Genomic DNA, 15,132 nt, shown 5'->3' with positions numbered 1-15,132 from the left:
TTGCAGGTTATAAAATAAACCCACAGAAATCATCAGCATTTCTATATGTTACCAGCAAGTCCAGCAAGAAGAGAGAGAGAAATTCCTTTTAAAATAACTGTAGACAATATAAAACATTTGGGAATCTACCCACCAAGACAAATCCAGGAACTATATGAAACAATTAAAAATTGTATTACAAAGTGGTAATCATCAAAACAATCTGGTACTGGCTAAGAAATAAAGTGGTGAATCAGTGGAATAGATTAGGCACACAAAACATAGTAGTAAATGACCATAGTAATCTAATGTTTGATAAACTTAAAGATCCAAGCTTTTGGGATAAGAACTCACTATTTGTTAAAAGTTGATGGGAAAACTGGAAAGCAGAAACTAGATATAGACCAGCATTTTATACCATATACCAAGATCAGGTCAAAATCAGTACATGATTCAGGCATAAAGATGACATCATAAGCAAATTGGACAAGCATGAAAAATTTTACTTGTCAGATCTATGGATAAGGGAAGAATTTATGACACAAACAAGAGACAGAAAAGTGCAATGGATAATTTTGATTATATTAAATTAAAAAGATTTTGCAGAAACAAAACCAATGCAGCCAAGGAAAATAAGTAGGAAAAAATTTGTAGCAAGTTTGTCTAATAAAGGTCCCATTTCTCAAATATATAGAGAACTGAGTCAAATTTATCAGAATATAAATCATTCCCAAATTGATACATGGTCAAAGGCTATGAGCAGGCAGTTTCTTCAGAAGTTTCTTTAGAAGAAGAAATCAAAGCTATTTAGTGTCATATGAAAAAATGCTTTAAATGACTATGATTTGAGAAATGTAGAACTCTGAGGTACCACCTCACACCTATCAGACTGGCTAACATGACAGAAAAAGAAATTATAAGTGTTGGAGGGGATATGGAAAAATAGGGACACTAATGCACTGTTGTTGGAATTCTGAACTCATCCAATCATTCTGGAAAACAATTTGGAACCTCTGGAAAGGGCTAAAAAATTGTGCCTAAGGGCGGCTAGGTGGTGCAGTGAATAGAGTACCGACCCTGAGGTCAGGAGGACCTGAGTTCAAATGTGACCTCAGACACTTGACACTTACTAGCCATGTGACTTTGGGCACCCCAATTGCCCACCAAAAAAAAAAACTGTTCATACCCTTTTGACCTAGCAATACCACTACTAGATCTGTATCCCAAAGAGGTCAAAGAAAAAGGAAAAGGACCTCTATGTACAAAAATATCTGTAACAGTCTTTTGTGGTGGCAAAGAGTTGAAAATTGAGGGGATACCCATCCATTGAGGAATAACTAGACAAATTGTAGTAGTATATGATTGTGATGGAATACTATTGTGCTAGAAGAAATGACAGCAGGATACTTTCAGGAAAACCTGGGAAGACTTATATGAACTGATGTGAAGTGAAGTGAGCAGAACCAGGAGATATTTGTACATGGTAACAGCAACACTATATGAAGAATTGTGAATGACTTAATTATTCTTATCAATATAGTGATTCAAGACAGTTCTGAAGGATTTATGATGAAAAATTCTATTCATGTCCAGAGAAAAAACTGATGGTGTTTGAATGCAGATTGAAGCATATTTTTAAACTTTATTTTTCATGTCTGTTTGTTTTTGTTCTATGTTTTCTTTTGCAACATGACAAATATGGAAATATATTTTGCATGACTTCACATGTATAATCTATTTGAAACTGCTTATCTTCTCAAGAAAAGGACAGGAGAGAGATGAAGGGAGAGAATTTGGAACTCAATTTTTTTTTTGGCTTTTTGGAGGGCAATTGGGGTTAAGTGACTTGCCCAAGGACACATGGCTAGTTTTTGTGTTCAGTGTCTGAGGCTGGATTTGAACTCAGGTCCTCCTGACTCCAAGGCCGGTGCTCTATTCACTGCGCCACCTAGCCACCCCTGGAACTCAATTTTTAAAAAAATGAATATTACATTTTTACTTATAATTGAGAAAAAATAAGAGAGAAAATATCTAAGTTAAATCATTTTAGTCTATTGTGATGTTCTTCTGCAAATGCTCAACAAGATTTTTAAACTGTATAACCCTGGTTGGAAAAAAAAAAACATTAACAAATAAGAATTTGACATGATACGGTTCTATACATATATTTCACAGTTTCAAACCTTTGTGAACTAACAAAAGTTAACTGGGATGTGACTTTTAAATTTTTCTTTGTCCTTCTGAGTATAACTCTTAACTCTAAAAACTCTTTAAAATAACAATACTGCCTCCGATTATTCTCAGTCTGAAGCCACCATATTTTACTTTATTTTGACTTTAAGAACGAACATATTTTTGAATGTTGTCTGAGATTGTTCCTGAATTTAAAGTAAAGTGATATATAGATATAAACAAGTACATATATGCATATATACATAGATGTATTAATATATAAATTCACATGTGGGTTTTACATATACACATGTATATTTACATACGTGTGTATATACATGTACATATATTTCAATATAACTTTACAAACATTTAACCATGATGAATTTGCTAACTGCCATTATTATTGTCCTTCTTCCTCAATCTAAGTGTTATTGTTAAATCTACTTAACAGATGAGGAAACAAGCTGGGAAAAGCTAAGTGATTTGCCCATAGTCACAAAACTAGTAAATGTGTGAGGCAGGATTTAAACTTAGGTCTTCCTGGCTAAAGTGTAGCTCTCTATACACTTTATCACCTATATGCCTCCATAAGATAAAGTATTTTCAATGCTCTGTCCTCTGTGTCCAAATCTGTATTTATAGAAACTCATTCACTCTATCTGTAAAAGGAAGAATCAGGTTAATTAGACTAGTATTTATAACATTCCTTCACCTCCAAACTCCTCTGCCTAGTTGGTGCCTTGAGCAATACAGTCAATTAATGAACTGGGAGATGGTAAGTAGGTTTAAAAGGAAGTGTTTTTAAGGGCATAACAAGGGAAAACTAGAGCTGTAGTCCCTTCTCTGCTATGTTTTATTTAAATCTTTCACTGCTTTAGGTTGTTGCTGTCATAGTTCAGTTATGTCCAACTCTTCGTGACCCCATTTGGAATCTTTTTGGCAAAGATAATGCAGTGGTTTGCCATTTCTTCCTCCAGATCATTTTACAGATGAGGAAACTGAGGCAAATAAGGTTAAGTGACTTGCCCAGGGTCACACAGCTAGTAACTGTCAGAGGCCACATTTGAACTCAGGAGGATGAATCTTTTTGACTCAAGTCCTGGTGCTCTATCCACTTTGCAACCTCATGGCCCAACACTGCTATAGGAGGAGAATTCAATTCAACAAATATGTTTATAAGCCTATGATCCCATCACTATGTCCAAAGCATACAAAAATAAAATATAAGGGCCCTTGTCCTCAAGAAGCATATGAATCTGGGCTTACATTCTGAAAGCAACCAAAGAATGAAAATAGAGGTCTAGGGTTGAGTAGGTAAGGGATCTTTGGATGGTGGAGGGAAAAAAGAGGAAGGTCATAATTAAAGAGCTGTCATCATACTATGAATTGTATTCATACTTGCTTAAATAATACGAATGTGCAGTTTTAGGATTAAGACATGCAAACTTGGTAATTGAGTGACTAGAAATCAAGGATCCTAACTTTTGTATATACTAGTGACCAGAATATTTTTGGGCATTCAGAAAATATTAATTAATGATAATACTGCTGAAATATAATAGATATGTAGAGAAGACCCAAGGACATGACATTTTTACTTTATATGGAAAGCCTGGTGATTTTATTTTTTACTAAAATCCAATTTAACAAGATGAGTATAATCAGAGATTTACAATTTTTAATTTCTGGACTGAAAATGGTACACTGTTAATTGGAGAATGTAAAATAAAACTTGTATGAAAGAAGAAAATTGTTGAACAGATTCCTTTTTAGGTAATTGCAAATGCAGTTTCATTTCCTTTGATACTTTCTTCTAGTTAAATTGCTTGGTGTTTTATTTTCTGCTCTGTAGCAAACTTAGTGAAACAGAATGTTTTAAAGTCTTCCACTGCCAGTAATCCATATAAAAAATTAATTGGATAAGGAAAAAACAAGATTGTGACTTTTCTATGCAGATATGCAAATATGCCCCAAATGAGGATGGTATTTTGAATTTACACAATGCTTTTCTCTTCTAAGGAGTTCAAAGAACTTCACCTTTATTAAGAATACTTATCCCTCAGATATAACCTTCAGGGAGCCATGTCTAAATTTCACAAATCCCAAAGCACCTTTAGGGCCTTCCAAAAAGTAATGCAAACTAATTAAACAGAAAAATCACAAAGTACAAAAACAGTATTTCCAGAAAATGCTTTGTTTCCTTCTTTCTCCTAACATTTTCCTGTTCCCTATTTAATATCCATGAGAAAACTTCATTACATGTATGTATTTATACATGCATGCATGTATATGTGTATTTATGTAAGTGTATATGTATGTAAGTTTGTATATATATATATATTTAGTAGTATGGAAAGTTTATTTTTTAGGTAGAAGTAGAAAATATTCTAATTACTAAAGGCTCAGATTATTAAAATTTGCATTTAGTTTAAAGCTTCATATTTAAACATTTATCAATTTATATACTGCAGCTGCCAAGCTTGCCTAAATTGGAACTATACAGGGAACTCTTTAAGGAATTTCAAGATTCCTTATTTTTTCTGGGTTTTCCTCTTGATATAAACAATGTGGAGTTGGACTCCCCCCCTCTCCCCAGCCCCAGGCAATTTACCTAAATGCTATAGGGAAACCCGTAATTCCCAGACTTCAAAGGGATAGTTCTTAGAGTTGTAGAACCTCAGAATTGTGACTCTATATAAGAACCTCAACATGTGACCAGAACCTCTACCTGGCACCAGTCAGGGATCTGAACTCGAAAATCATATCTCTAAGTCTTGGACCTCCATGGCTTCTAGCAGTATATGTAGACACAGAAGACTCCGTGAACTTAGTAGGTAATATAAAACAGAAGAGAGAACAGATAGCCTTTGCCCTAATATCAGGGATTACCTTCAGTATTGCCAGATTTCTAGTGCTACTTTTTTGCCAACTTTCTGACCTAGATTTTGGACTGAAAACAGAAGATATCAAGGTTCAATTAAAGCCAACTATTTGGGAGTCAAGGAAAAATCTGGAGATTAGGAAATCTTTTTTAAGTTTAGTTAGTTTGGTCAGTGTCCTTGTCAAAAACCCAACTGCCAAAACAGTGATTTGAGCCCCAGAGGAAAGAATATAATAAAAAGATTCCGTTTGTTCCCTAATTGGACTTATCTGTCCAAAGGAAGTAGCTGTGCCATTAGGCACAGACACAGACATAGAAATCTTAAGAACAGCAGAAGAGGTAACTAATGACCAGGGAATAGGACCTGTGGTGAGGCAGGGCAAGGAGAGATGTAGTGGCAGCCATGACCCTTTCATGGCACCCTTTGAGGTCTCACAGCAGGCAGTATGTAAAGTCCCAAGGATAAATGGTAGGTCACTATACAATAGTGAAGTGGCAGTCAGCAAGGAAAATAATAGATTGGGTACAGAAGAAAAAGTACATCAAAAGTCAAAGTGGAAAACTGGTCAGGAAATACAGTTAGAAGGCAACTTCAGACAAAAACCATTCCCAAATAGATAACAGTTGTCAAAGCTTATGAATTAAAAAGTTCTCAAAATAAGAATTACAAACTATTAGTAACCATGTAGAAGAATGCTCCAAATCACTAATAACAAGAGAAATAACAATCAAAACAATCTGGAGGTTTTACCTTACACACAGCAAATAGGAAAAAATAAAAAATTATGGGAATAATCAATTTACAAACATTTACTAAGCATCTACTATATACCATATTGTGGTGGGATACAGAAAGAGGCAAAAGATGGTCCCTACCCTCAATCAAATTGGGAAGACAACATGCAAACAAATATATGCTATTTGCAGGATAAATAGGAAATGGGAAGACTTCTTGTAGAAAGCAGGATTTTAATTAGAAATTAAAGAAAGCCGGGGAGGTTAGCAGTCACAGCAAAGGACGTAGATTGTTCCAGGCATAGGGGGCATACAGAGAAAATGTCCATAGCAAAGAGGTAGAATGCCTTGTTTGTGGAACATGTAGGAGGCTAGTGAAACTGGATCAAGGAGTATATGTTGAGAAGTAAGGCACAAGAAAATTTAAAAGATAGGAGGGGGCTAGGTTATAAAGAATTTTGAATGCCAAATAAGGTATTTTGTATTTGCTCCTGGAAGCAACAGGATGCCATGAGAGTTTATTGGGGCGGTTGATATGATCAAACCTGAATTTTAGACTGGAGTGGGGAAAGACTTGAGACATGCAGATTCACTAGCAAACTATTAAAATAATGCAGGTAAGAGGGGATAAGAGCCTGTACTAGACTGATGAGAGTGTCAAAGGAGAGGAGGAGGCATGTTCAAGACGTGAAATCAAAGGTGAAATAAAGGTGAAGTCAACAGGTGTTGACAATAGATTGGATATGTGCATGTTGAGAGAGAGCGAGCAAGAAATCCAGGATGACTCCATGGGCACAATTTAACATTTCCTTTTAAGTGTGTAGATACTATGCCATTTGGCCCATATATTTAGTATTTATATCAATTCAGTATTTATAATTCAGCAAAATGTAGCTTCCCTGTTTATCTCTTTTAATTAAAACTATTTTTGCTTCTGCCTTTTCTAAGATCATGATTGCTACCCCTGCTTGTTTTACTTGAGCTTCTTTCTGCTCCAGCCCCTTATTTAATTTTGTGTATATATTTCTTTTTCAAGTGTATTTTTTAAAAAACAAAATATTGCTGGATTCTGGTTTCTAATCCAACCTATCATCTTCCACTTTAGGAGTGTATTCATTCCATTCACATTCAGTTATGACTGTTATTTCTTTCCATTCTCTTCCCTTATACTTTCCCTTCTGTTTCCCACTTCTGCTTAATAAAGAGGGTGGTGGTGAGAGAGATGTGTGTTCAGCATTAATGGACTAGATTTGGTACAGTCTGTTTCTGGTCCCCTGCCCCTTTTCTCTTTCCCTCACCCTAGAAAACAAATACAGATTATTATCCTTTCTTTCTCTTTCTTTCTTTCCTTCTTCCTTCCTTCCTTTTTTTTTCTTTTAAACCTCTCTTTATGATCCATTCTTTAGAATTTATTTTGATTAGGAATAATCTTTCCCATAGATCTTAAAATACTAAATTTGTCTAAAGGTATTACAGAATCTAAATGGCATAAGCTAGCACCAGTACCAGATCTAAATTGATATGGAAGCCCAACTCCAATTTCCTCTTTTTAGATCCAGATGAACTACATTCCTCTTGAAGTTAAATTTGGTAAATTTTACTAACCCTGTCAATTGGTCCATGAGATCAGGTAGATAGAGCAGCATATACTGGTTTTGGAAAATGATGGTATTAAACACTACTCTTTTAGTTAAAGTAGAGCCTCTGCTCTCAACTATCCTTTTTGATGAATAATTCCAAGAGGAATGGAGAGAACCAGATACACCCTTCAGTATCTCTCACAGGGCCACCATACTTGGATTGACCAATAAGTAGATCTGACTTTCAGGGCAGGGGCTCCTAGAAATAGGTCAGTTATGCAATCAAATGTTCTATGTGGAGTCAGCTTCCCTGCTTTGACTGGAACAGCTTGGTACCAGGAATTAAGGTCTGATGAAAGATCTTCCTGGGGCCTGTGGCTAGAGGCATCATAGGTTACACAATGCTTCCAACAGTCCAAGAACAGAACATGACTTCCCCATGTCTTATAAATTGTCAGCCCAAATGTGCTGGAATAGCTGACTGATCTCTAGAACCACTAAACTAAATGCATTATAGTGTCACCCACAAGAATATACAAGGATTTTAACTCCTAGATTAACAATTCAAACTTATCATTGGGATGTTTACTGTCCATGTACAAACACTAGGTCTATAATGTATGCAGAGGCTGCTGATCTCACTATATATAAGATTCATAGTCTCTACATCCCTGGAATTCAATATTAAGGGTTAGAACAAAATAAACCAAAATAACAATGGGCATGGGACGGAAGGAAAGCAAAGAAGGTTTGTTTCTTCATTGCAGTAGTTGATGGTAATTCTGTTGATTCTTTCCTGATGGGATAGAACTACTTTAGGAGTGGGTATTGATAAGCCAGAAAAGTAGTTCTTCTCAAAATTGCTTTTGTTCCCTAAATTACTCTTGCAATTGAGTAAATGGATTACAGTGGTCCTGGGTTGTCTGCCACAAGGCGGGGCATGACCAAAGGTGAACTTAATGAAAACACAATGTAGAAAAGTACAGACTATTGACCAGGGCTAATTCATCTCAAACTGATCTGGTAAAATCCTACAAAAAACTCATCTATCAGAGTACAATATGGTATTTCTGCCAAGCTCTGACTCAGGATCCAAATATATCTGGCATAAACCATCATGGTTCACTAAACCCTGTGAATTCCATTTCCACCACAACTTTGTTTCTGTTCCCTCCTTTTCATTCCCATTGGCACTGGTCAAGTTCAGGTCCTCATTACCTGTTACTTAGAATTTGGGTTATTTCAGTAAGTGTCACTCTCCTACTCAGAAACCTTCAAGGTGATTTATCACTCCCTAACATCTACTCACTAATCTAATATTCAAGGTCTTCCACGATCTAGTTCTAGCCTACTTCTTTTTTTACATTTAATTATTTTTCTCAGTTACACATAAAAAAAAAATACCATTCATTTTTTTATAACTTTGAGTTCAAATTTCTTTCCCTTCCTCACCTAACCCTTCCTTAAGAAGGCAAGCAATTTGGTATAGATTATACATATGCACAGTGGATAGAGTGGTGGGCCTGTAGTCAGAAAGACCTGACTTCAAATCTGGCCTCAGACACTTACTAGTTGTGTGACCCTGGGCAAGTCACTTCATCCTCTTTGCCTCAGTTTCCTCATCTATAAAATGAGAAGGAAACAGCAAGTATCTTTGCTAAGAAAACCCCAAATGGAGTCATGAAGAGTCAGACATGATTGAAACAGCTGAATAACAACAATACATGTGCAGGCATGCAAAACATTTCCATATTAGCCATGTCACTCAACCTACTTTTAAACCTCCTCCCAGTCCCCCAGCTCACTACCTAGGTGTCATCCTTGCTTCCTTGCTATTTCTCATCCCCCATATCCAATTTGTTGCCAAGGTTTGTCAGCTTTACCCTTATAACATCTCTAGAATATGTTTCTTTTTCTCCTCTGCTACTCCCATCTCCCTGGCACAGTTCCCTCATCATTTAATGGCCCTTGACTATTGCAACAGACTGCTGGCTGATTTGCCTTCCACAAGTATCTCCCCACTCCAGTACATCCTCCAGTCAGACACCAAAGTAATTTCCTACAGTACATGTCTGACTATGTCACCCCCATACTCATTAAACTCCAGTGGATCCCTTTTACCTCTCCAGGATCAAATCTAAAACCCTCTGTTTGGCATTCAAAGCCCTTCATAATCTAATCTTCCCTACCTTTTCACTCTTCTTATACCTCTTCCCTCCTCTTGAGCCAATGACACTGGCCTTCTTGCCATTCCACAGGCAAGGCATTACATCTCTCAGCTCAGGGCATTTTCTCTGGTGCCTCAATGCCTAGAATATTCTCCCTCCTTATCTCTGCCTCCTGACTTCCTTGGCTCCCTTCAAGTTCCTACTCAATTAAAATCCCACCTTCTGCACTAAGCCTTTCACAATTCTTAATTCTGATGCCCCCCCCCCCCGATTTCCTAATTATCCTATATGCAGCTTGTTTGCTCGTTGCCCCCCTGATTAGATCGTGAGCTCCTTGAGGGCAGGGACTGTCCTTTGCCTGTCTTTGGATCCTCCGCTCTAAACACAGTGGTTCGCATATTATGGACATTTAATAAATGCTTTCTGATTGATTGAAACAAACACTATTATGTCCCAGAGGTCAAATGCTAGCCAATTTTTCTATCCTTCTCTCCAAGCATCTCAAAGAGGAAAAAGCCAGATGGAGAGAACATCTTTCTACTTGCACTGTACCACCAATCTGCATCTAAAAATGTTGGTACTGAGCCCAGTTCAGTACCAAGCCTATCTGTTAAGAGACCAATCCAGAGAAAATAAATACTCTCATATCTACAGGGGGGAAAAAAAGAATTTTAGGATAAAACTAAATTTTGTTTCTCAAAATAAAACAAATGTGGTATAAAGGATAAAATAAGGTATATTGGCAGAAATGAGAAACAAGATTATTAAAGAAGTGAAATTTCGATGTTTTTTCTTTTCCTATTAACAGAATATTGGCACACATAACTACTTAAAATCAAAATAAAAAGCATTCATGGCTAAGCAAATATAATATTGTAATTTGCTTTCTTACATGGAAGATCTATTTGGGTTAAAATGCATTTCTAACAGTTTGAGGATACATCATTTATGCTGATAACCTACACATATATACATCATAATTTAGGCATTTCGCATTCATTTTGAAGAGTAATAGAAAAATAAAAAGAAGGATCAAAGAAAAGACAGCTGTTCAATTCACTGCAGAATTTTATAGTTTGCATAGCTGAAGTGAATCTTTTCTTTTGGATAAGTGTTTAGGATAATTTTGGTAATAAGTTGTATTAAAAAATCCCTATTTATACAATAGCAAGTTGTCAAATACTTATGTTGCTCTCCTTGGTACCCAGGAGAATCATACAAAAACTTAGTGCCATATTAAGTTAAGATCTAAAAAATATTTTCTATTTATAAAGACCAGACAAACAAAACTAAAACACAGTTGAATAATTTTCTGTACCTTTTCTCTTGCTCTTCATAATCACAAAAGAGAATATTGTGGCATGTACATATTTGAATAATTGTCCTATTCAATTAATTAGATCATGCTGACACATATTTTGCAATGTGTGTGGGTGTGTACACATGTACACACCCACACCCACACACATACACCATATACAATGCAGTAGCAATGTCGAATAGCAGATAGGGAGTTTAAAGTTAGGAAGACCTAGGTTGAAGTCCCATCTCTGACAACTTTCTGACCCTGAGTTAGTCATTTAATCCTTCAGTACCCCAGGGAACTCTCTAAGACAGTAAGGTGCAGAAGAGCTGCATTCATGGAGGGCATTTCCTCACCCAGAATTTCCTACACCAGTAGAAACAGAGGGCTAACACCACTTCTCTAACCCCCCATAAAAATATGTGCACAAACACACACATTTAAAGGTATACATATACTTATGCTATATTATAAATTGTTCATCAAGGAAGAGCCTGGGGGTAAATCTGAAGCTAGTAAAGAAGTGAATTACCCAATATAATTTTTTTTAAAGGAGCCTAGTAGAAAATATTTTCCTAATCAAGTAAATAATGTTTGGAAACAATAATGATTGTATTTTATCTGCTTTTCTGTCTTCTCTGAGGCTGTAAAGTTCTTTTTTTTTTTAATGGTTCATTTAATTCAAGCCTGGTACCTAATAAGGGGCTTAATCCTCCCCTTCCAATTATATAAAGTCTGCTGAACTCCTTTACTTTAATAATTTTGAAAGATCACTGTTTTATGAATAATCCCTCCACTGACATAGGTCACAACTTCTCCAGCCCTTTTTATCTGTTTCAATTCTTAGTTATTGTTGCCTATAAATTCTCCACAGAGAATTTACTAAATGTACTAGACACCTTCTTATTATTTTCCTATCAGAGAAATCAATGTAACCTGTACAGTGACCATCTATTGTCTTTTTTTCTTGCTACATGAAAAAAACCTACTTGTTTTATGACCATTATCAATACTTCTTATATATTATCATTGTTATATTAACAATATTGTTAATGTTTTTATATTATATTGTTATATTAACAATACATTTTAAAATTTGCAGCTTTAAGTCTCACAGAGTAAAAATTATATGCAATATCACAATGCTAATGATCAAATGTTTATTGGGGAGGGCCTCAAAGAAAGTTCACAGGTGGTTTAAATGTAGGATTTAATAGCATATATGATAGGATGAATTTTATCAAGTGACCATGGAGTTTGCCCAGTGGCCACAGTGACAGAAAAAAAAGAGAGAGGGACATGCTCCTTTTCCTCTTGATTAGACAAGGGAATCCCTTATTTCTTTTTTTCTTTTCTTTTTTTTTTTGTTGCCTTTTGGAGGGCACTTGGGGTTAAGTAATTTGCCTAAGGTTACACAGCTAGTTTTTTTGTGTGTGTGGGTGTTAAGTGTCTGAGGCCGGAACCGAACTTGGGGTCGAACTCAGGTCCTCCTGATTCCGGGGCTGGTGCTTTACTCACTATGCCACCTAGCCACCCCAAATCCCTTATTTCTTAATATTGTCTAATGGAAGGAAAAGAATTACATCTATTCCACAATAGAAATGAGAAGATGAATGTAAATTATTTTGCTATTTGGGAACTTCTCAACTGTTTCCATACTCACTTTTCGAAGAACTCTGCCATTTTTGGACTCTTAAAGTTACTTACATCCAAGAAAAACTTGCTCTTCTGGCATATTTTATAAGCCTATTTAAAAAAAAAAGATGAAATTTCAGCAACTATATTAAAGTGAATAGTTGATATCTCCATTAGTGATGTCTAAATGTGATGATAAATGATTGAATGAAGATGGCAGTGAAATTTTAATCTCAAAAATCATTACTGCTTTAAATAATGAGTTTGTTTATGGTTACTAATTACACTCTAATTGTTGCATAGAGTCTATCTCTGTAGTGCAAAAATGGTTTTATAATTTATGAGTAATCTAGCAAATGAATCTCAAAAAGTTAAGTCTTAATACAAACATTCAATGATTAGACTATTATAAGGTAGAGATTTTATCACTGCCTCATTGCTTTACAATATATAAATTGTTCAGATTTTCACACATTTGTTTTAATTCACATAAAACTGTTCTTCAAAAGGAAAAAAAAGTTTTCTACTTGTGAATCAAATGAAGTACAATAAACTGCTTTATTTTGTGAAGACAAACATTTATTTAAACTATTTAAGTTTAAGGCTAAGACAAACCAAGAACAGGGAAGAATATATGGAACAACCTTCCTTGATCTCCAATCCATCTCTAAGATGATACGGATTTACCAATGTTCCCCTAACTTCCACTTTACCACTAGATCTTTGTGAATCCCTATTAAGCCCTGGACAGCAATTCCTCATTATATCCACTACCTTGAATGGTGAGATTCCTATTCAGGAAAATCAAGAATTTAAAAGATGCTATGATTTTAATGGAATGCAATTTTTTAATAGTTGTCCAGATAGTTGCAGTTCTCTGTTATTATATATTCTATCTGTCCTAATCTTATCATCTGCATTAGCAAAGTATCATTTGTATCCTTCAACTAGCTAGACAATCATTGGCACACTCCTATAATTATATGATTTCTGGTTCTGTCTTTTTTTAAAAAATAATTTCCATAGTTGTCCTACTTTTGAGTTCATGAATTTCCATGTAGATGTAAATCTTTTTAACTATTAAAAACCGTCAAGTTCCATAAGGAGAGTAAAGGTATCTTATTCATCATTCTGTCATGTGTACTAAAAGGGACCAGAGCTTTCCATGGTGCAGCAAACCACAACTTATTTGATGGCAGGAAGCTGAAGGCATAAGGGGAAGTCCTGAGGCCAAGGCCTCTGCTTTACTTTTTACTATTCTCAGAATTTACCAAAAGGCAGGGGTCATAGGTAGGAAGCCTAACTAAGCTCTAGGAATATAGGTTAGTTTTTCAGGAGCATCAGGGTTCAGATAAACAGATGTATCAGGTATGGTAAAAAGTGAGTAAATGGGAACAGAGTATCTGAAAATAGGGCACAGTTGATCCAAAACTACTTTACAATTTGACTTGCTTGCTTCGTGAAGCCCTCTGCCACTCTTTTAAACCCTAGTTTAGAGGTAGTCCTACCCCCCCTTGGTCTTTTTCTTGGGTTTTAGGTATTGGAATGTCCATGCCATGCCTAATCTTTCCTGAAACAGAAACACTCTATTTGAAGCTAGATGTCTGCCATTAAAATTCCTGACTAAACTACTTACTACCTATGTGACCCCTATACAAGTCATTTCTTCTCTCTGGGACTCAAGTTTCCTCACCTGTAAAATGAAGGAGTTAGTTTAGATGATTTCAAAGTTCTTTGCAGTTCTAAATCTTCTGAGTTTGCACTGCTGTGGACACTATACTGTGAACAGCTTCACGTACAATGTAGTTGATTTTTTAAAAATTATTATTTCTGAGCACAAAAGGTATATTTCTATTTTATACTAGTCTAATAATGTGTCACATCACACCAAGTCTTAGTGATACCAATGAGGTTATACTTATCAAATTATTTCAAAATTTCAAGTTTGCTTTGTTTACAATATATTCTGTGCCTTTGTATACAGATATCCAAGGCTGAAAGTATTGTTTCTAACCCTCTACCCAATTATTTTTTCATGTAAATTACTGGGCATCTATTCTATCAATCAAACAACAGGCATTTATTAAATGCTTACTGTATGCTAGGTGTTGGGGATACAAAGACAAAAATGAAACATACCTGTTCTCAAGGAACTTACATTTGATTAGGGGACATCAAATGTACACATATAAGTATATACAAAATAAACACATGGCAATATTTTGGGAGGAGGGAAGACACTAACAGACAAGGAGTTCTTCTTTCTATGTCACTCCCATTCAATTCAATTAACCAAGAATTTGTTCATTTATTAAGCATTTACTGTGTCCAAGGAATGTTCTAGATACTAAGGATAAAAAATAAACAAAACTGGTTACTGTCCTCAAGTAGTTTACATTTTTCTTTGAAGATACATGAGTCAGATTGATAGGTATTAAATACCAGATACTTTTAGGAAAGGGAGGACAATAGCAAACTCAGGGGAGGGGAAATCAGGAAAGGCTTCCCATAGGAAGCAACATCTCAAAGGAGCTTGGCAGAAAGATTTTAGAAGCTAGTGGTGAGAGCCGGGATATCCCAGATACATGAAGTAGTCTGCACAAAGGCCATGAGTTACAAGATGGAATTCTCAGTTTAGGGAAAAAGAAAGTAGGTCAGGTTGGCTGGAAAGGAAAA

The 15,132-nt window shown here is 35.6% G+C and overlaps 1 protein-coding gene across 1 annotated transcript in view; it reads right to left on the bottom strand.

Moving 5' to 3' along the window:
- LOC138176222 (uncharacterized) overlaps window positions 1–15,132 on the bottom strand; it is a 61,031-nt gene that overhangs the window by 21,136 nt on the left and 24,763 nt on the right. The window contains exon 8 of the mRNA XM_069106963.1: window positions 12,485–12,567. Within this exon, the coding sequence (XP_068963064.1) occupies window positions 12,485–12,567 (83 nt within the window). The remainder of the gene's footprint in view (window positions 1–12,484; window positions 12,568–15,132) is intronic.

Source organism: Petaurus breviceps, unplaced genomic scaffold (genome assembly GCF_028583685.1).
Source record: "Petaurus breviceps papuanus isolate PSGF00001 unplaced genomic scaffold, PetGlider_PUasm1.0 84, whole genome shotgun sequence".
In the NCBI taxonomy this organism is placed as follows: Eukaryota; Metazoa; Chordata; class Mammalia; order Diprotodontia; family Petauridae; genus Petaurus; species Petaurus breviceps.
The sequence above is the reverse complement of the archived record's forward strand: the minus strand, read 5'-3'. Positions and strand labels throughout refer to the sequence as shown.